Source organism: Plectrocnemia conspersa, unplaced genomic scaffold, assembly GCF_051122295.1.
Source record: "Plectrocnemia conspersa isolate PC_06_02 unplaced genomic scaffold, ASM5112229v1 ptg000005l, whole genome shotgun sequence".
NCBI classification, from domain to species: domain Eukaryota; kingdom Metazoa; phylum Arthropoda; class Insecta; order Trichoptera; family Polycentropodidae; genus Plectrocnemia; species Plectrocnemia conspersa.
This window is the reverse complement of record NW_028277169.1, coordinates 12,749,253-12,770,289: the sequence shown is the minus strand read 5'-3', so window position 1 is coordinate 12,770,289 and position 21,037 is coordinate 12,749,253. Positions and strand designations below refer to the sequence as shown.

Sequence of the window (21,037 nt, the reverse complement as noted above, 5' to 3'; positions counted from 1 at the left end):
AAGCTGAAGTCGGCCGAGGTCGCCGACTTCCGTGTAGCGGCCACACTGCTACAAATTTCATATGCCGTCCGGACGGCGGGCGTGAATGACGTACGCACAGCGACAGCTGGCATATTTGCGCGCGATCGAAAAATGTGCCAAATAATCGCAATTTTTAAATTGTCATATTATTAAATTACGCTACTGATAATTATCAAAGTTTGTGTGCGCACTCACCAATACAATATCAGTGAAAACTTTTCAGTCGTAAATATTCAATTTACGCAAAATCTTTGTCGGCTTTTGCAAAATGCCAAAAAGTATAAAAATTATACTTCAGAATACGAACACCACATCTGTGACTATCCTAGAATTTGTCGCCATCGATTCTTAATAAGAATTCGTTATGGTGTGACATTTATATAAACCGATCTAGGAAAATACGATTTTTTTAACAAAATCAAGCACCACTAATTATTTAATTTTGTATGAAAAAAAATATAACAACGATATATGTTAGAAGAATATACTATCAAAATTTAATTAATCCATTTTGATGCGCTAAAATATTCAAAGATGTCAGTAAGATTCTGTTGATGTCCCAGATAAGCATGTGGTATTATAACTTGACCACGTGACCACGATGCAGCGCTCGACGTGCGTGTTAACCATAGGACACCTACGCGCATACTGAAATTGATCGTTCTATCTCAGTTTGTGAAAAACCATATCATTATCTCTCTCACTCTCGTCACTTAACACGCGAGAGAGCGAAAGGGAAAGTATATCACCGCTCGCGCTCGAAAGAACAGCTCTGAATTCGGTCCGTTTGCCGACAATGTTCAGAAGCGCTCGAAGCTGGCCAAGTCGACTGAATTATCCCCACTTTATATTCCGTTCTCGGTAACCTCGGAACACTTCCGAGACATTTTAGACCGAACTCGACCGAAGTAACTCACTATATTCTCCGTCCTTGGCCAACCTTGGCCAACTTCCAGAGAGTGTAATGCAGGCATAAAAAGTTATTTCCTTTTGGAATTTAAAAAGCTTAGATTTTAACCACCAACATTATATTTTTATTTATTATTACATTCTAGTTATTAGCAAAATTGTAAATATGAAAATGGTTATAAAGCAATAATATATAATCTATATAATGGTAGGTTTGTAGAGCTAATTATTCAATATTGAATTAAACGTTTTATAAAAATACGTTGTAATAAAATTAGTAAATTTTATAAGCACGCATTAAATATAAAATCATTTTTTTAGCAGTATTATTTATTATTTCTAAAAATTTTAGAGGTGAACGATGTTTTACTTTTGTACCTTTAATTAATAAATCGTACTTCAAAGATTCGTTGAACGTTTAAATAAAGTTAGATTTTTTACATAATGGGAAAAAATAATTTACTGGTTATACAAATTAAGGTTTACATTTTTTTCATTAAATATTAAATTGCTCTCGATAAATTCGAAGCTTATTTAAACTGTAGCTAGATTAAACAGTGGTTTTACAATTTCATTTAAATGGCAAAAGTTTTTGGCAGTAATTTACTCGATAATAGTTTAAAATTGTACCTAAGATTTAATGTCAAATTTAATTTAACTGGAAATTTTCAAATTGGTGAATTAGAAAAATCTGCAAAATTAATATATTTTCTATCTAATTCTCTATAGAAACTGATTATTTATAATTTAAGTAATAATCTGAAAATAATTCAAAATGAAGCCAGTCCTTTGCCACATAGCCACATAGCCACATTAAAAATATTGGTAAGGCTTGGAATGTCCTAAGAGCTTTTGGATTTTGAATATATTTGCCTTTTCTCGATCATTTGATAAGCATAGATAATAAATGGGTGTTGTACGACAAAAATCGTCGTAGAAGATAGTATTGATCTAAAATTCAAGTGGCAAAACTTGCCTCAAAGCTCGGGTGTGGTGATTTTGCATTACAAATTTTTAAACTTGGCCAAACAATAACAACAAGTTTCTGTTTTGATCAGTCAGATCGTTGTGCACGAGAAAGTAAAAAAGTCTGCAATTTTCAACAAAATCGAATAGTTCTACAATATGACAATGCACGTTCCCAAGTGGCAAAATTTGGCCGAAAAATTTATTCTCATTCACTTATTATTACATAAACTTTTATTAATCTCAAATTCTATGAATATTATTTATTTTTAATATCACCATATAAAAATAAGAGCAATAATAAAGCATATATGTATAGCTGTCTATGTGTATACTGTACGTAGATACCATCCGGCAAATAGTTACTGAACAAACAGCAAGTTCATTAATTTTCATTCCAAGACGACTACAATGGTAGTTTCCGTTATTTAAAGAGCAAACAGTGCCAGATTAAGACACGAGCCACCATATGAGCAAAGCGAGATTAAATTGAAAAGACCCAAGCGAATGTTAGCGCATGTTGCTACTGCCAAAAATGTTCGCATCGATACAACTAAATTCCATATAATATTTAATTGATCATTTTAAGTTCAACTGTGTATTCATATTTATAATATTTGTATAGATAAATATAATATTTTGTTTGGAAAGATTCGCTCTATTGTTGTGTACAGCGAAACAACGAAGTAGACAAAAGTCGCAGTGAAAAGGGTTTGTCTCTTAAAAGGCTTTGGTGGCTTTTCAGCTTCCGTGAGCTTTACGGGCAGATAAATTGAGATGTGGCCGAGGCCCGATAGCACCGAAGGGCTTTGGCGATCCAAGGGAAAGTCTTCTGGGGCTTTCGAACTGAGAGGACCTACATAAGACCGTCTGCTTGCATTCGACTTAAAACTACTACACATTTGAAATAAAAGGTGTACGCTCAAGTTTTTACTTCGAGCACAACGTTAAGCTTAAAACAAAATTTAAACTCATAATGAATCATATAAACGAACCCTCGAACATCTGGTTAATGAAGTACGTCAAAATGTCATGATGGATTTTCAGACGTCTACAAAGTAGGCAGGTTTGATAAATTGATCTTAGGCTTACATCTTCTTACACGTCAATGGTTTGTATGTGGAAACCCTAACGATCGTCTTTTAATTTCCGCGAGGGGGCTTAAAGCAGAATATATTTCAGTATTATATACATACACGTGGTCATAAATGTACCAGATTTTATCATAAAATATAAGTGATTTAGGGCTCCTTTGCTAGAAATTATATATAATGTATGTTAATAATGTTTTCATTTTTAACGTGTAATATATAAATTTAGCATAAATATTTGTATTATACATGTGATTTTTTGATAACTGTTTGTTTGTTAAGCTAAAAAATAATACAACATATTTTTTTTATATATAAATGAATTCAATGAAAATAATAAAGCTTGTCGAAACCATCATAAACATGAAACATTTTTTGTTATATACACACATGTGATTAATATTTTGGCGAAAATCGAACTTTTTCATAAATATGTAGATTTAGTATTTGTGTTCATTTTTCAAAGGCAAACAACTCTGCTTTCAGTATATATTTAAAGTGAGGTATCATATTTTATTTTACATACGCTTGTGTAATAATAATTGAAAATTAATAAGGTATCGATTTAAAAAAAACACGTGTTTTTCACAAAAAATCAAAATAAACTTTACAATTTTTTATTTCAGATATTTTTCCTTAATAAAAAATAAAAGACTTAATTAGCCTAGCGAATTCTAGGCACTTAAAATAGTCACCTCTGGTAAAATTAAATTATATTAAATTACTTCTAGTATTTTTTATTTCAAAAGTTTATATTTAGACACTTTCGCACATATGCTGCGTTTTACAGAACAATTTACCATGCAAATCATTGTGTTCTCAAGTTTATAATAGCTCAAATAATAAATCCATTGATAGAAAATAAATCAAGACAAGAAATCTTTCATCGAAATAATGAAATCGCATATTTAAAGCACCACTCTGACACAAATAATACAATTTATAAAAATTTTACATCATTAGTAAAATGTAATTTGTCGTGGAAAAATTGTACTGTCACATATATGTGAAGTTTTTCGTGGGTGTGTACGTAGGTAATTTTGAATTCCGGATGTCAAGCTGGACCAGGGAATGCGAAGAGAGAAGCAGCGGCTTTTGCGATCTTCAAATTCGATCACAAAATTCGAAAAGTCCTTCTGCCTAATAATGCATTTATATTAAAATCACGCCTTTAAGATCGCTACTTTCGAATTAAACAAGAAGAGAGGTATTTAAAAATTGACAGTTCTTGATAAATCACCATTGGCAGCAATTTTTTGCGTGTCGTTAATGCATCCTATTATGAAAGTTACAAAAGAAGTATTCGATCAATTATCGCAAAAGAGTATGAGTAGGGTTTTGAGGTCTTCCTATTAAATTATGGTACGCAATGCTATATAATAATGTCCTTCATATTAATTAAAAATGTAAAGAAATTAAGCAGACACTAAAAACTTAATTGAACAAAAAGACTCAAGAGAGTAAAGCCACATGAACTTGTTCGGTGATAAGTTTCTGTGACACAAATAAAAGTTTGGCATGGATCAATGTAATAACAAATAAAAATTAATACTTATTAGCTGCGTTGATAGCTATATTATAATAGGGAAAAAATATCTAACCCTTTATAGGAAATTTTGTATTTGACAGACTGATCAGTGTGACTACCAATTTCAAAAGGATGGCGAGTTTTTTAAACAAATTGTAATTGGCCGCTTAAGCACATTATAAACGGCCGTTTTGATGGCAATATCGAATGCACGAGTTATCTTTTCTCAAAGCATCTGTGACGGATACTTTGTGACTTAATCCGCGAAAAAGTTACCCACGGCGGTGTATTTTTTAAAGAAACGACCCGTTTTATTTATTTTGGTGTTTCTTATGATTTAATAGCGTGATTTTATTTATCTATTGTAAATGAAAAAAGCACTCAATTGAAGCATCTAATAAAAAATTAAATTGTCGCTTATTTTTTATCATACCTCGTATATATATTACAACAAGAAAAAGAGGAGTCTTATTTGGGTCATTCACAATTATCCAACGTCGAGTACAGACGTCGGAGGCAAAACATAAAAAAATATATTTTATTTAATAGCAATAAAAAATAATTGCAAGTTAAAATGTACTGTTTTAGAATACGTACATGATCTGAAATTAATGGCCTTGAATCGACACCGCAATAGATGTGAATGTTTTTATAATAGTCCTATTTTAAGTTGTGCTTTATGAAAGAACACATAAAAAGCTTTAAATACGAGTACAAGCTGCACGTCTGTACCTATAAATACTAAAATACTCGACGCGTGTGTTCCGGAATATATATCGAGTATTTTACATATAGAGTGTCGATATCACAATCCGACATATGTACTATACAAAGTAAATTACTAAAATAGTTGCGAAGATATGATTTTATTTCTTATCTAAAGCATTTTTTTTTAATTTGCGACAGTAAGGGCAAAGCTAGTTTTTGTGCACAGCAGGGTTTTGGATGGAAAAAAAAAAGTTGAATCGCATTAACGCATCTCACCATAAATCGTCTAGAGTTTCAGTCGCCAAACCGATTTCGGACAGTAACTTATCGCGCGACCCTCTTCGCCCATCCACCACCGTCTTTATTGCTATCGGCCATTTGCTGTTGTTGTTTTTGCTATTGGTGCGCCGTCTGTCTGTTTTATTTATTTATATTATTTTCGGTCGAAACAAGGGGATTCGGATCCGTAAAAGCCTCCGTATACGTTTTACGTGTACTCATAAATACCGACGTAAGTGTATTTATTTCGCCGGAGATCCCGCTGTAGCATCCCCGACAATGGAGGCTGAGTGTTAAGCGCCGGCCACATAAAATGTCCGCTCTATCGGCGCCCGTGGAGCTTTGCCATGGCCATATAATCGATTTACGATGATCGTCTTCGCGTTTAAGCGTAATCCAATCGGTGGGCTGCGGCCGCAGCTTTGCTAAACTCGAATCCACACGAGGCGATGCTCTCGTGTCTTGGTGCAAGTTATGGATCTGGCTCTTTGGCAGTTTGCTCTTCTAATCCGATATAAATTTACTTTGCAGACGTTTATGTTTGCATAAAAAATATATAAAGCGTAATATATTACCTAATGGCGTGTTTAGGGCTTTCCATACCGATATGTCGGATACTAGTATCTCGGCATCACGACCATTTATTTCTTTAACAAAATATTCGATAAAATTGTTTTGCTTTTCTGGCATTGTAAAAATGTTATTTGAAGCTAGAGTCTCCAATTACTCGAACCATCAACTACTCGAGTATCGAATATTAAATTTTTAAAATACTCGAGTACTCGAGTACTTTCGAGTATTTACCAAATGTACCAAAATAGCTATTATTCAAATTCGTGTACATATAAATAAATAAATAAAATACTTAGTATGTTAATTTTTACAATTATTTTAACTTCACGAACATACTTTTTAAAAACAATAATGCAAAAAGTGTCTCGAATTTAATATTACTGCTAACCCTTGGTTTTATTATTCCCGTTATGGAAAAAACCCTTTCCGTTGCTGTTGATGTTGGTCTTATTGTCATTTACGCGTTGGAAAAGGCTTCTAATTTATATCTGTTCGCTTTTTATAGATATAAAATTTTTTGAACTCTCTTTTTATGTTCTCTTCTTTCGTTCCCTTCTCTGCTTTTCTCTTATTTCCTTCGACTATAGACAAAATAGCATTTTGTAATTCTTCTTGAATAGATTTTTTTCTTAACAATATACAATATTCTACTCCTTCAGAATAATGCGAAGAATTTAAATCTATATCCTTCGAAGGTGTATTTGGGTGAATCCCTTTCACTCTAGAGCTAAACGGTTCGCAAAGAACTGACTTTACTTTAAATGCCTTTAAAACACACAATTGTTTTGATTTATATTTTAAGCTGAGGGATCAGTATAAACAATTTACAACACTTTACGCTACAACTGCATAGTCATAAAACATAAAAAAATTTTTGTTGATATTTCATATTGTTCATTGCCATAAATTAGATAAGTCGGGACTGTCGAACAGAAAACACAAAATAAATTTCTCCGTCGTACCCACTAACATAGCCGACGACCGGAACTATGCAACTATGGAACTATGAAAAAATTATACCTGATAGTAACCGCTCTAACTCGGGACTTCGAGCATAAACGCCAAATAAAAGCAAGACGTTAACCTTTACCGGACCGAGTTAAAGTTATTTTTGTTTCTGAAATATTTCAAAATTTTTTAATTTCGAGTATTAATCGAGTAATTTTCAAAATACTAACATATTTTCAAAGACTTTAAATTCTGATCGGCTTATTTGATTATATTTCTATACCAAATAGGCACTGTAGGAGGAAATATTTAGGTTTTTGGTTCACAATAAGCATAGTTAATAAATCTCGTTTTATAAATACGCCTTTAGAGCGGGCTATCAAAGTAGTTTTCCACCTCAAAAGAAGTGTGTAAAAAAAGTTAATGCTTTACGCAAAGACGAGCCGACGCGAGAGTGAAAGCATCCTGTTTTGGATGCGAGCGAGAGCAATTTAGAAACAGTGATGATATAGAAGGATGTTGTAACCGGACGTCGAGGAACTGTGGCGGAAAGCCTTTAAAAGGAGTGTCAAGACGCCTCTAGGCGCTTTAGCCGAAAGCTCAAAGCACAGCACAGTTTCTCAAAATGAAAGACACGACAAAACACCATCGAGACACTTGTCTACCGCCTTGTAAGCGCTGGTAATATTTCTTAAACTGTTCATTTTTAAACCACTTACAATGATTTCGATAAGTGCCGGTAGAAATACTAGTAAACAGAAAACATGGCATTTCTATAGGTGTTTGCGGTAAAATATCGATTCCAAACATGATGATTTACGATCGGGGGGTTGAAAGGGTGTTGTTTTGTTCGAAGCAACTGTGAGTGAAAAAACAAAAAAACAATTACATAAATAAAATATGCTATAAAGCAAAGATTAAGGTTTATCGAAAGTACTTTATGGAGGATCGACCATGATATACAATTTTAGACGAAAATAGATTTAATCTTTTATATTGTAACAACTCTAGTAATATACTATTATTTCATAAGATCGGAAGTCTCGTGAGTTAATATAACTGCAATTAGAGCTTTTACAACGTGTGAATCATCATTGAAAGCTCTTTACTTACATCTTTAAACAAATTTATTCATATATTATGAATCTTTCTTGAAAAAAATACAGTTGTTTTCCTAGTACGTTACAACAATTAACAATTACTTATCGAATTAAAAACAATGTCTGTAAATAAGTGACATAAATTTTAATATTTATAATCTATTTTTAAAACTTCTAGTCAATATATACTTAATTCGATTTTATTTTAATTAATAACACGATATTCATCCAATAGATTAGTAAAATTTAATTAGTAATAATCAATCGGAATTAAAATTATAATCATAAATTCCGATCTCTCTAAAAAATATTAATTGAAAAACACTAAGGTCCATATGGGGTTTTAACCCAGGTATTTCAGAATAATAATTACTAACTTATACCACTGGTCTATCTTGCTAGTATAATATGCTATTATAGTTGAATTTTATATGTAATCGATATTAATGATTAAATTACAGTAACATTGCTACAATATTTAGTGAATCTCAAATATGAAATCTATAATTTCTGTATACTATATATTGTGATATTCTAAGAACGAAGTATACAAATGATTTTTAAACCAGCCGTTTTGTTAAATACACATAAGGGATCCTTATTTACATGGAAATATATTGGTTTCGGAAAATTAAAAAAATATTTTTGCTGATAATATTAGTCGAATGAATTTTTAAAGAGAATAAGGCAGAACTGCAACTAAAAATATCTATTTATAAACCATATGGTTATTTGTCTTTAAATGGAAGTAAAATAGCTAGAAATTTAATAACCAAATAAAATACTCATTATTAAAGCTATTAATAAATGTTTCATCAAATATAATCTAAGAGTTTGCATTTAATCAAATCGTAATTTTTGCTTAAAATATAAAAAAAGTAGATTAAATGTATAAGAAAAGCTTATTTAATTTAATTTATACTATTAAGCATATCGATGGCTTAAAGTGTATATTTGAGTAAAAATGACTGAACAATGTTATCTCGTACTTTTAATCAAATACATCCGCTCCAAATCTCTAATTAAAGACATTAAAGTACAAATTTAAGATATTTTTTTTTCTATTTTCAAGTTGTCTATAGATTTTTGTTTTACACTTTAAGCCATCGATATATGTAGTCTTAATTTTTTTTATTATATTTTTGTAGCATAGTTATACATTTATTACAGAATTTTTATATTTATTAAAATAGCAACTATTGAAAAAAATATTTTAAGTTCGAATTGACTACAGAAAAATAACCATATGTTTTCAAATAAAATCTTAGTACTTAGTTTTGAATAATTTTATTGACATAGTATAATAAAACTTTATAGATATAATAATACTACAAAGTTTAGCCATCATGTGGTTATCTATACTTGCACGTTCTCTTTATTTCTCTTATTACGAATACCACGGTTTATTTCAACTTATAATAAAACTGCAATTACATGTTTTATACAAAATTAATATGATATCACATTGCATAAAAACTTACCAATTTACAGGAATAGGAATAGTGTAAAGAACATACCTGCAACAAAAAAAATATATAATTAGTTTATAGTTGAGCATAGTCAAAATATAAACTACTAAAATATTAACTAAGCTATCTAGTTGACACGAAATATATAGATGTTTTAATGAAACTTTTATACAGACTTTTTTAATCATTGTTTTATCTTAGGTTGTTCAACAACGAATTAGGAATATTGTAGGCCAAGATAGTATTTATTAATATTTATGAAAATCAAAAAAGGAAGTAACGCAACTACAGCGACTAAAAATATATGTGCAGTATATGGCAAAGTTGTAGTAATATTCTTGGAAGATAAGCAAGCTCTAGACGTTTTATATTAAGGGCGAATAGCGTAATCTGTAACTAATCTGTCTCAGACTAGTAACTCTGAGGTTACGGGTTCGAGCCCCGGCGCGGCACTCGAATTTTTATTTATAAAAACAATGCGCTATTATAAAAAAAACGGCCCCAGCTGCAATGACATCAATTGGTTATAAATTATATTACATATTTATAATTATATATAGATATCACCGATTCGCAGACTTTGTCTGGTGGTTAATACTTATATGTAGGTATTTATTATATCTGATTGACTAACTCAGTTGTTAGAAATTTAATCCGTTGTTACGCATTGGGCTTACGACTGTCAGATTACAACGAAATATTTAATAATAAAAAAAATGCAAACACTCGATTTTATAAATTTATGCTGATGACTAAGATTAGCGTTTAGGTGTAAAGTAGTAATACTTTTTTTGTAATAAAACATGAAAATAAAGAGCTATAACTATGCTTAACAATTAAACAATTTAAGCCTGACATTAATTGATAAACAACTGCATATAGGGCATTATTTTTAACCACGATAACACCAGATCATATGTGGCTATAATCGACTGATCTGTAATAAAAAAATCACAACATTTTAAATACTCACTAGACTTACCAATTATTGATTAAAATGTGTATATTATCTAATAATGCGTATTATATAATATATTTTAGTAAAAACAATAAAGTAAGAAATAGTTTTAAAATAAATCAGGGATACCTTATTTAGTCACAGACATATGTTTGAGAACACAGATATTTCTGAGAAATAAGCACTTTTACGATTTTAATGAGGCTTTAGCGAAATAGAACCAGCTGTCAATAGAATAACCAGACGCCTGTAGCACCACGTTTGTCCGTACGTCAGCAAAACTCGACAGTCGTCGCATCGACCCAGTTCGTTAAGGCACGACAGGGTTATTTCTACGGCAAAGTTGACCGGGTAGCTGCGGGAGTTCTCTAGCTAACTAGAGTTTAAGTCTCCGCAGACGCCAGACTATAACGAAGGCTTAACTGTGCCCCCTCGTGGCCGACGACATTATTGCTGCAATTGCTCTGCGCCGATAAAGACCAGAAATTAATACAATGGTACACAGTTACCATTCTCGTTTATGTAACTGGATAGGTTTAATTTTCCAGCGTTTCCAACTAAACTAATATAATTAATTAATCGAGGATATAGACAAATATCCATACACATATTTTTAATGGTAAATTTCAATTTGAAATTCCATGGAAATTCGCTGGAGTATCATTCGATTTATAAATTATAATGAAATGGACACACGACAAGAATTTCAATAAGCGCATATTGCGAGCGTATCACAATTTTGAAAACGTGCACAAACTTCGATAGATGGAAAATCGATTGCAAATTATTCTGAACAAAAACCGTAGAGTGGTGTCATAATTAAATAAGCTTTTTCAAACGTAAATCGTTTTTACGCACAGTGCAAAATTCGGCTAGTTTCAATTCGTTTATATACTTAAGTTATTTGAAAAGTACGCGAAATATGTAAAATAAGCAGTTTGTATTAAAAATTGCTTGAATAAGGTCAGCAAATTATGATTAAAAAAATAAAAGTTTTATTGTACCGTTTCGGCTCATATAGATCAATGAATATCCTTTTCCGCGACTCACTTACTAACTAGTATTTTAATCTAAATTTTCTGTTTTTATATAATAAATAACTTTTTAGAATATACAACTGTTAAATATATACACTAGTCCTGAGCTGCATTACTTCATTCGTATTTTACTGCCTGCTTTAAGAATCTAGAATACGTAAAATCTTACAGACCAATTAGTCTCATGTCTATTTTATTAAAAATTTTTGAGCAGCTACCGCTACATATAATAAATTCAAAACTACAGGAACAAGAGATAATCCTAAGCCATTAATTCATATTTTTACAAAAGCTTTGAAAAATTTTTCATATACAACAAGTGGCAAACGAGATTAAGAAAAATCTACAAAAGATAAAATATTGCGTTCAACAAAGTGTGGCACATGAGATTAAAATATACAACCAGAAGAGCACTACCTCGATTTATATATTAAATTTTAATGAGCGATAGATATTTTATATTAAAATATTAAAATTAAATCTGGAGTATCAGGGCATTGTACGAGGACTAAAAGCGTACCCTGGCGCTAAGAAAACAATTAAATATAATTATGTATGTATTTTTTAATAAGTAAATAAATTTGCAATAAATGTAATTTTATTTTCAACACACAAACACACTTTTTGGGGTGTTTATATTCGTATTTTTCAAAAAAATAAAGTACTGATAAATAAAAGGTTTACTAACACTTACGTAGTCTGTAAGGCCTAGACTAGTAGAGTACGCTCGGGATAAGGATTCCGGTTTGTTATTGTGTGCGTGAACTGTGTGGCTCAAAATAATTTCGCTCAGAATATTTAATTTTTTTTATTTAAAAAAAAAATATATGTTTATTTAACATACATACATCTGAGCTAAGTTAGAAATTTCAACGGACAATTAAACATATATTATATAATCGAAAAAAACAGACATTGATGTCATTAATTAAATATTTGCAAAATTCAAAATCTTTCACTAGTCAAAAAAATAATGAAGTCTTTACCTATTCTTCAAAAGCAAAAAGAAATTATTCGCAGATTGTTTAATGGCTCGACGACTCTATTAAATCATTAGAATCCATTGAATAAATTAAAAAATTATCATTGGCGCAACGATAAGAATAATAATTTTTTTATGCCTTATAGAGAATAGTGTAAAAAAATCCACAACGTACGGATTAATGGTAAAATAAATAAAATATTTTAATCCACGGGTAAGAGAACAAATAACTTACAGTGTATATTTGAAGCCTTGATATCAATTAACCCAGATATGCCCAAAAAAATTTGTTCTCTTAAAATTTCCTTTATAAATAAAAAACAGTGGCACGAGTTTAGTGACCTACCCATGGGACAGTGGACATATCTGGGTTAAGCCAATATCAACACAAAATTATTTAAAATAAATCACTAGAGAAGATCGAACTTCTGTGCCACACTGCACTTTAATGACGAATACCAGCGTTGACGAATCAGCGACTGTCCTTAAAAGAGAAAGCGAGACAACGAAGTACACGCTACATCGCTTCTCCATCTCATATACATGTATATGCATACAATAACAAACCGGCATCCTTATCCCGAGCGTACTCTAACCAAGACGCCACGGGAAACATTTAAAAAAAACAGGTACATTCTTTCGTAATTTATGTCATTCACAATATATGCTGTTTTAGCATTTAATCGATGGTCCTTCCATTTAATATTTATTTTAGCTAGATTTGGTCTCGACTATGGGTGTACAATTTCAAACGTAATTGAATACAGATTTTTTAAGACAAAATTTTAATTATCAATTTGCAACCACTGATAAAACTTGTGAATAATATTACACAACAGAAATAAAACCATTATTAACTACCAAAAAACGTAGAATTTTTATGTGTTTTCTGAACTATTGATTCAAATAATTTATAAGTATACTAATATACAAACTGAACCAAAAAAATATTAAAATATATCAGATTTAAAAACATAAGGATAATGGTCATATATTCACTAGGTTCTCAAACAATAGATAGCAAATAATTATAATACTTAGCAAATTTTAAATTCTTCTTAAATAAAAAAAGTCATTAGACACAATTCATATAACGCAATGCAAGAGGCAGTAAACAGTTATTTTAATAGGTTTTAGACTACTAGAACATCTTTCAATAGCGTTTTGAATTTTAAATGAATTTTATTACATAGTCATATTCAATAATAAAACATAATTCCAAAATAAGCATAGTTTTAAATTTTAAAGTTAAACATAGTAATTAATAATAGTGCGCCTTACTATTGGTAAAAATATATATATTCTTTTCCAAAGAAGCTTCGTCGATTTTTGAAACTTTTCAAAAGAACCTGAGCTTTACAAGTGTTGTTGCTCCTTGTGTTTCAACTTAACAATTTATATACGCAGTATATTCGTACTAAAGTTTTCATTGTATCAAACGGTACGATTCACACTTTTACGAAGTTTGGTAGGAGCAGACAATACAACTTTAATGAGTTGTAAACATTGATAAATTTGAATGATCTTATGAGCAAGAGAAGATAAGATTTTTGTTAATAAAAAAATAGCTAAATAGACTATGTGGAATTTAGACGTGTAGACATATGTATAATATGTACGTGTCGACGAAGTTACATTGTTTAAGGATGTTATAATCATATCGTAGATAGTCATGTGGGGTGGTCCAGTGTTCGGCATACAAGAACAGACCAACAGACGTCGCACATCGCATTCAGACGACCGCAATTGCCAAGGGACAGAAATTTCATTAAGCGAGCAAACGCCATGGATAGACAAGCATGGGGTGTGTGGTTTTGTAACCGACACGGTCCCCAAACGGGTCACGGAAACGGATAACATCTAGGAACAGTAATATTTAGTTTCTTAGTATCGACATATCTGATATGTAGGTCTACAACAATGTTTTTTGTTCAATCGGTGTGCCGAAGATGTTCGCATTGTGCGTCTGAATGGTCGTTGCGTTTCCTTTAAGCAATTATTTTTTTAAGGGATGATATGAAAATAAATAAATGTATCTATTTTCATTTTTAATTTAGTTTGCTGACACGCTAACCTGTAAACGTGAAACCTTTTTTAGATTAGGATTTAGGACAAATATCGTTACTAGGAAAGGAATGCTTTTTGTTGTTTAAAACAGTTAATTACAAACACTACATTTTAAGAATATTAAAATGTTAAATGAATTTTAAGAGGTTAACGCTTAATGCCAGAAACAAGCAATCTGTTAACCACACGTCTATTTGCCTTAAAGGTATGAGTTCTCAAAGCGTGTAAAGAGATATTTGTGGTGTCTTTGAGAGATCTACTAGACACAACAAAACAAATTTTGCCTAGTTGAATTAATGAAATAATAATTAATGATAAATTTATATTATAATAAAAATTTAGGTAAGTAAAATATGGGAATGTAGCATTTTTAAATATTTTTAATAATTAGATTATGCCCTATATATGTATAACAATATATTAATAAATAGTGATGATAGTTTTTTATATTAAAATCATTCCCATATAATGTAAATATTTCAAAAATTGATTTCCATGGTATTTTAATGTATTTTTAAAGGTTCATCATCAAATGAAAAATCTCTTGTTGATTATTTTTCAAACACCATAATACTTTTTATAAACTTTAGTTTTATCTCTACTTTACATGATATTTGTAGAGCTTCCTAATATTCGCTTTCAATGTTAAAATGAAAGTGTCATTATAACATATTGATAGTATTTGCTGCTTACACCATTCCTTGCAAAAAAATGCTATATATCATCTGCTACACTTAATATATAAATTGAATATCCTTTCTTACAATTTTGGTTTTAAATTATCCAAAATTAAATTCAGGACGATCCAACATTAACCATACCACAGAGTCATAAATGTTTCCCGGGTTAATACAAGACCGAGCGACGCAGAATCTATTAGGACATTCGGCCGAACCGCCAATCTGTTCAGCGAAGTGTTTTTAGGGTCACAGTTTCGCAGTCAGATGACGGAAAGTTGCGATATAAAACCCTTTTAAGGTACGCTTCGCGTCCTAATTCCATTGTTCGGTTACAAGAGGCTGAACACTAATGCCGTGTTTATTCAAAACCCGTTCGACTAAGCTCACTTCCTCTCTCATTGAATGTAGGCTTAGTTTTGTGATAATTTTATACCGAGAACGTTTACACGTCAGATCGGCCCTAAGTGGGGTAAATATTATCTTACCACCCACTCTCACTCTCTCACTACACCACGTACTACCTGTTTGCCTTTGTTCGCCGTTTTCTTGTTCCCTTTTCCATTTTGTTGTAATAAGGAGCTGTAATGGACCACTCTTGCAGGGTATTAGGTCGTTTCTTATCCTTCGATGGCCCTTCGTACCGAGCTACGTACGATAATCTTGTTTTATGAAAATTGTAGTGACACACAACATTCACAAGACGTACGACTCCTTAACTACCAATCTTGTTATAATGCACATTTTACGATTTCCCTAAGTACGCTAGCGTTTCATCCGCATCGTCTTATTTTCTCGCTGTGTTAAACATTTCCACAACTATAATAATAATTTTTATAAATATATTTCGGTATTTGTATAAACAACCCACATGGTTTACAAAACGTATACCATATTGAAAATCATATAGGTAAAACACAGCTTCTAAATTAATTTTATTTTAACGCTTTGTGATTCCTTTTATTTAATATAATAAATTACTCTCACTTTCGTTTTATTCTGACCCTTATTCAAATATTTTTTGTAATTATACCACATCTACCTTACTTAACTTGTCACAAAATAAGCAATATTGAAAGAAAAAAATAATGTTATATTTTTTTGTATCGAAATATCAAAAAGATAAAGTTATTAATTAGGCGTGCAAAAATTTTATATATACATTAATTACAGATATCGACCAAAAACTCGTGTTTATCCAAATAATTAGGGAATCAAAGAAACAGGATTTAACCCACGTGAAGGGAAAATTGACAAAATAGTATTTGTGTTAATGTATCAGTGATGCAAAGTCCTGAAACCCTTTAATCTTGTTTATTCATGCTAACCTAATGAGCCCCTTTCTCGTTTGTTTAATAAATGGCAAATCATAAATTAGTATAAAGTCTGAATCTATTTTAACGTAACGTGATGTTGTTGATGTTTATGTTAAAAATGAAGCTTAATTAATTTGTTAAAAATATATTTCAACCGCATTAAAAATATTATATTAATAAAAAAAAGTTGAACGTAAACAATCTGAAGGTAATGAATACGTTTTCTACGAAAAAGCGCAAAAATATTTATTATTCATTACTCGCATACATTGATTCCGATATATGTACATACATACGCGGCGCTTCGGAAGGAATAACGAATAAATTTACATAATGAAGGCCATAAAAAAAGTTTGAAGCGAAAGTCTCGGCAAGCAGAATTTGAAGATCGCTCTGGGTAGAGTTGCTTATTCTGTTATGTACCCTTAGGGCAGAACATTAGCAAGCAGTCATTTGGGACGGGTGGATCAGAGCGGTGAAAGCCTTATATAGGCTATTAAAAGTTATGCCGTACAAAATCCGCCAATAGGTAGAAAATACACACTAGCTATTGATAGCGGGTAGTATATTCAAAGCTTAGATAAGTCGAATATCATCACATAATTGAGCAATTAATTATGAATAAACCGAATAAGATTTTAAAGACATTTCACGAAAATATAAAGATCTAGTCGTAACTTATAATTTACAGATGGAACATACATTTTGCGAAAGATCCCTATAGAATAATATAACTTTAAATTTTGTGCACCGCCATTGTACGGCGGCAGTAACGCTGAATATAATCTTCTAACCGAACGAACGTGAAATTGTTTCGGAAGTAAAACTGTGAACGTAATCTTTGAAAGCTTTCGTAATTACAAGAAACAAGGAGCGAGGTACACCTACAAGAATGTAACACCGAGTATCAAAACTTTATAGTAATGCGTAAAGGTAAACAACGCAGGTATTTTGATTGCGACAAAAGATTTTCTTGGGTTATGCTACATTATATTTTGCTAAATTATAAGTTTACTTTTTAATTTATAAACTTGAGCTAACATTTGTATACGTATTAATATTGCGAAAAGTTTCAAGTATTTTATTTATGAATTGTGAATTTTTCGTTGTGTGCCCAATGTGTTACAACGAATTATTTAGTATATAATGAGACACCATACTGAAATCAAAGTAATTCATTAAAGTCATAAGTATGTTTTAAACCATATTAAAGGCTACTTGAATAATCAACAGCATGGTTTTCGTGTAATGATATTAATAGCAAAGAATCTGCTCTGTTTTTTTTAAATTATGTTATGAATCTCGATATCGGCAATCAAGTAGATGTTATCTACGCTAATTTTGAAAAGGCTTTTGATACAGTTTGTCATGCTTTGAATCCTAAGAACATGGATAGGTATGTGTTTTTCCACAAAATGATTTTTAAATCTTCATCAAAACATCCTATTTACTTAAGTTATAATTTTAGCCTATTAATTATTGATAATAATAAAGTTATACATAATTCTTTATTTTACTTTTCCCCAATAACCGTAAAGTATTCTTTGAAATATATATGATACTATTTATCATTAAAAAATCTCTTTTTCTATGTATGAAAAATACTTTTATTGTAAAGCGCTACGATTCTTATCAATTGAAATTATCAACAAGGCAGTGGAATTTCTTTTCATCGAAATTTACTTGATATAAAAATATCTTTGCATCGTATAAAGATGTTCGTTCAAAGGCTCTTTTTTAATATAAACTTTATCCGAAACGTCTATCCTATCATAAAAGTTTGAATCCGGCACGTGGAAGCGAAGGTCGATTTTCCAATATCGTGGACAATTTCGCGGCCATAATGCGCCCTGGCTTAGGCGGGGAGGGTTAATGAGAAAAAATTGAGAGAATATTAGCGGATTTAAAGTTTCGGATCCTTTGAGTCAGTCATCCCGGCCGGGGGATTAATTAGAAGCCGTCGGTGAGGGTGGCACACGTACGTACGTACGCTCTCCTAATGACTTTCCGCGGCTTCTCAACACTTTAAGCGTATGGATTTTTGCAGGAGGCTTTGCAGCAGGGAAAACTTTTGATTGGCGTAGTCATAGACAGCAGCATTGGCAAACCCAACACTGCCGGCCGACGAGTGTCTCGAATGTGTTTTCTTGACAGACTTAGACATTATGCAGGAAAATTGAGTTGATAAGCCACCTACATTCCTAGACTTAATAAGACATTCTCGGTGTACGCTAGGCTAACATCAACCCCATCTCGGTTAATGAAAACGGAAGCGGCGCAAACTACACTTTCTTACCCCCACCGTCATTGCTGACGCACCACCCCTATTCTAATCCAGATAAACTAATCTCCTTATTACGCATAATAAATTATACATATGTTATGTTTAAAGTTCAGTTGATTATGATGAGAAAGGATTACATATAAATATATAGTATTTATGTATGTCAAAATTTTAGACTCACTCAAAAAAAAAGGATGTATAATAAATGATGCAATGTATAAAACACTAAAATATAATAATTTGTTGATAGTGAGGGCGATTTATTTGGCTACAAGCTAGGCGGCACGGTGCTCTCATTGCAACCACAGCGGGAAGATGACGACCGGCGGCGCCTCGTCCGTCGATCTAATTCATAACACTTATAAACTTCAATAAATACTACTGTAGCGGTCCAATTTGTGTCTAATTACCACTCGTTATAATCCGACAGCCAAACTAGGAAAAAAGTTGCGATTATTTTTTACTAACTTTCCGAATTTGATTAATCAAAATGTATTCCTTTTTGCACTTGTGCAATTAAAATATATTTTCAGTTTAAAGCAAGTGAGAAATTGCACTTAAACTTAACAATGTTTTAGTATAAGCTCTGTTTTATTCAATATTTAAATTTTAAATTGGTTAAATAATATAAAAAGAAATTAAAAAATTAAAATAAATAACATTTTAATTCATAAAAGCATTTCTAAGAAAATCAGCTATTTTATCATAAACCGCACTTTTACTGTTATCTAAAAAAAAATCTAAAAATAACAACGCCTTTGTTTCTATATGCATCAACTTTATAAAAAAGTGATAAAATTTAAAATTAACGCGATAGAAAAACCGTATTTTTTTCGTTTTATTATTCAACAACAATTTAAAATCATAATGCTTCTTTTAAATGGATAAGGTTATTGCAATATTATTGTTTTGTGGTAATAAGTACAACATAAAAAATAACTGGTTTCAAAAGAAAATTCTGAGGTTTAGTTCGTTGTGCACAAAGAATATTTTTTAATGATAAGTTGTATTTATAAATAAAAAAATGCAGTGATCCTTGGTTTTATGTAGATTTCCTCAGTAATTATATAGGCATGAATATTTTTTAATATTAATTACACCGCGTCAAATCTAAAGTGAAGTAGTAAATATATGATTGGTCAAGAAGCAGGTAATTTACTAAGAAAAAGTCAACTTTAGGACTTTTAAGGATTTTGTGTATCTATGTTTTTTTAATATCAAATGATATTTTAATATGAAGCAAATGTTAAGAGATTGATCTAGATGAGTGCATCGACTTGATAGTAATAAAGAAAACTATTTGAAATCTCACAAAAACCATGTAACGAATTGTATATAACTTTTCTGTATAGATTTGCTACGTAGACAATAAAAGCTTAAAAGCTAAAGAGATGTATTGCATTTTAATTGTGATTTTGAAATTATACATAATAGATAAATAATTATATTTTAAAAGCTTTACTTTGCTTGCAATGACATTTTAGTATTTTCAGCTGTATTTCAAAAGGGAAAATCTTATATAATTGTGGATAGTGTGTTTAAAAAATTAAAATCAATGGTACAATTGAAAAATTGACAATCGAGATTTTAAGTCAGAAAGCATAAGTTAAGATGCTAAATTGGCATTTGGGAAATATGAGAATATCATTTCAATTACCTAAATGTTTTTTTTAAGCCAATACTTAATTGATTGTTGACATATACACAGAAATCTAAGAAATAAGTAAACTTCTAACATATTTTTGATTGTTGGTTTAATATTCTACTTTAACGCTATCAACTATAAAATATGCTAAAAGATTTTATTATTATTAAATTATTTTAGATATTTTTTATGCTTTTGTACTACAGCTATGAGAGAAATATAATATAATATATATAATTTATTAATTTTTTTATTATTAAAGTTTACATTACGTAAAATTGCATAACAGTGTATGGACAAGTTTAGAATATTAAACTGTAAAATATATTTTAAAATAACTTCCTCCTCTATACACTACATATATAGTTTCGCCAATCAGTCTTTAAAATAAAATCATATTATTAATTATTGTATTTATGTATGAGAATAACCAGCTATTATAGGAATCCATACTTGTTCAAGGTATGGTTAAAAAAATA

General features: G+C 30.7%; 1 protein-coding gene across 2 annotated transcripts in view; it reads right to left on the bottom strand.

The window, feature by feature from the left end:
• LOC148234885 (E3 ubiquitin-protein ligase mib1-like) overlaps window positions 1-21,037 on the bottom strand; it is a 660,035-nt gene that overhangs the window by 320,497 nt on the left and 318,501 nt on the right. The window contains exon 11 of one of the 2 annotated variants that reach the window (XM_088185933.1): window positions 5,642-9,640. The exons of the other annotated variant lie outside the window; for it this stretch is intronic. Coding sequence (XP_088042059.1) covers window positions 9,601-9,640 — 40 coding nt within the window. The 3' untranslated portion in view covers window positions 5,642-9,600. Of the gene's footprint in view, window positions 1-5,641; window positions 9,641-21,037 lie in introns of those variants that run through there. 2 annotated transcript variants of the gene reach the window in all.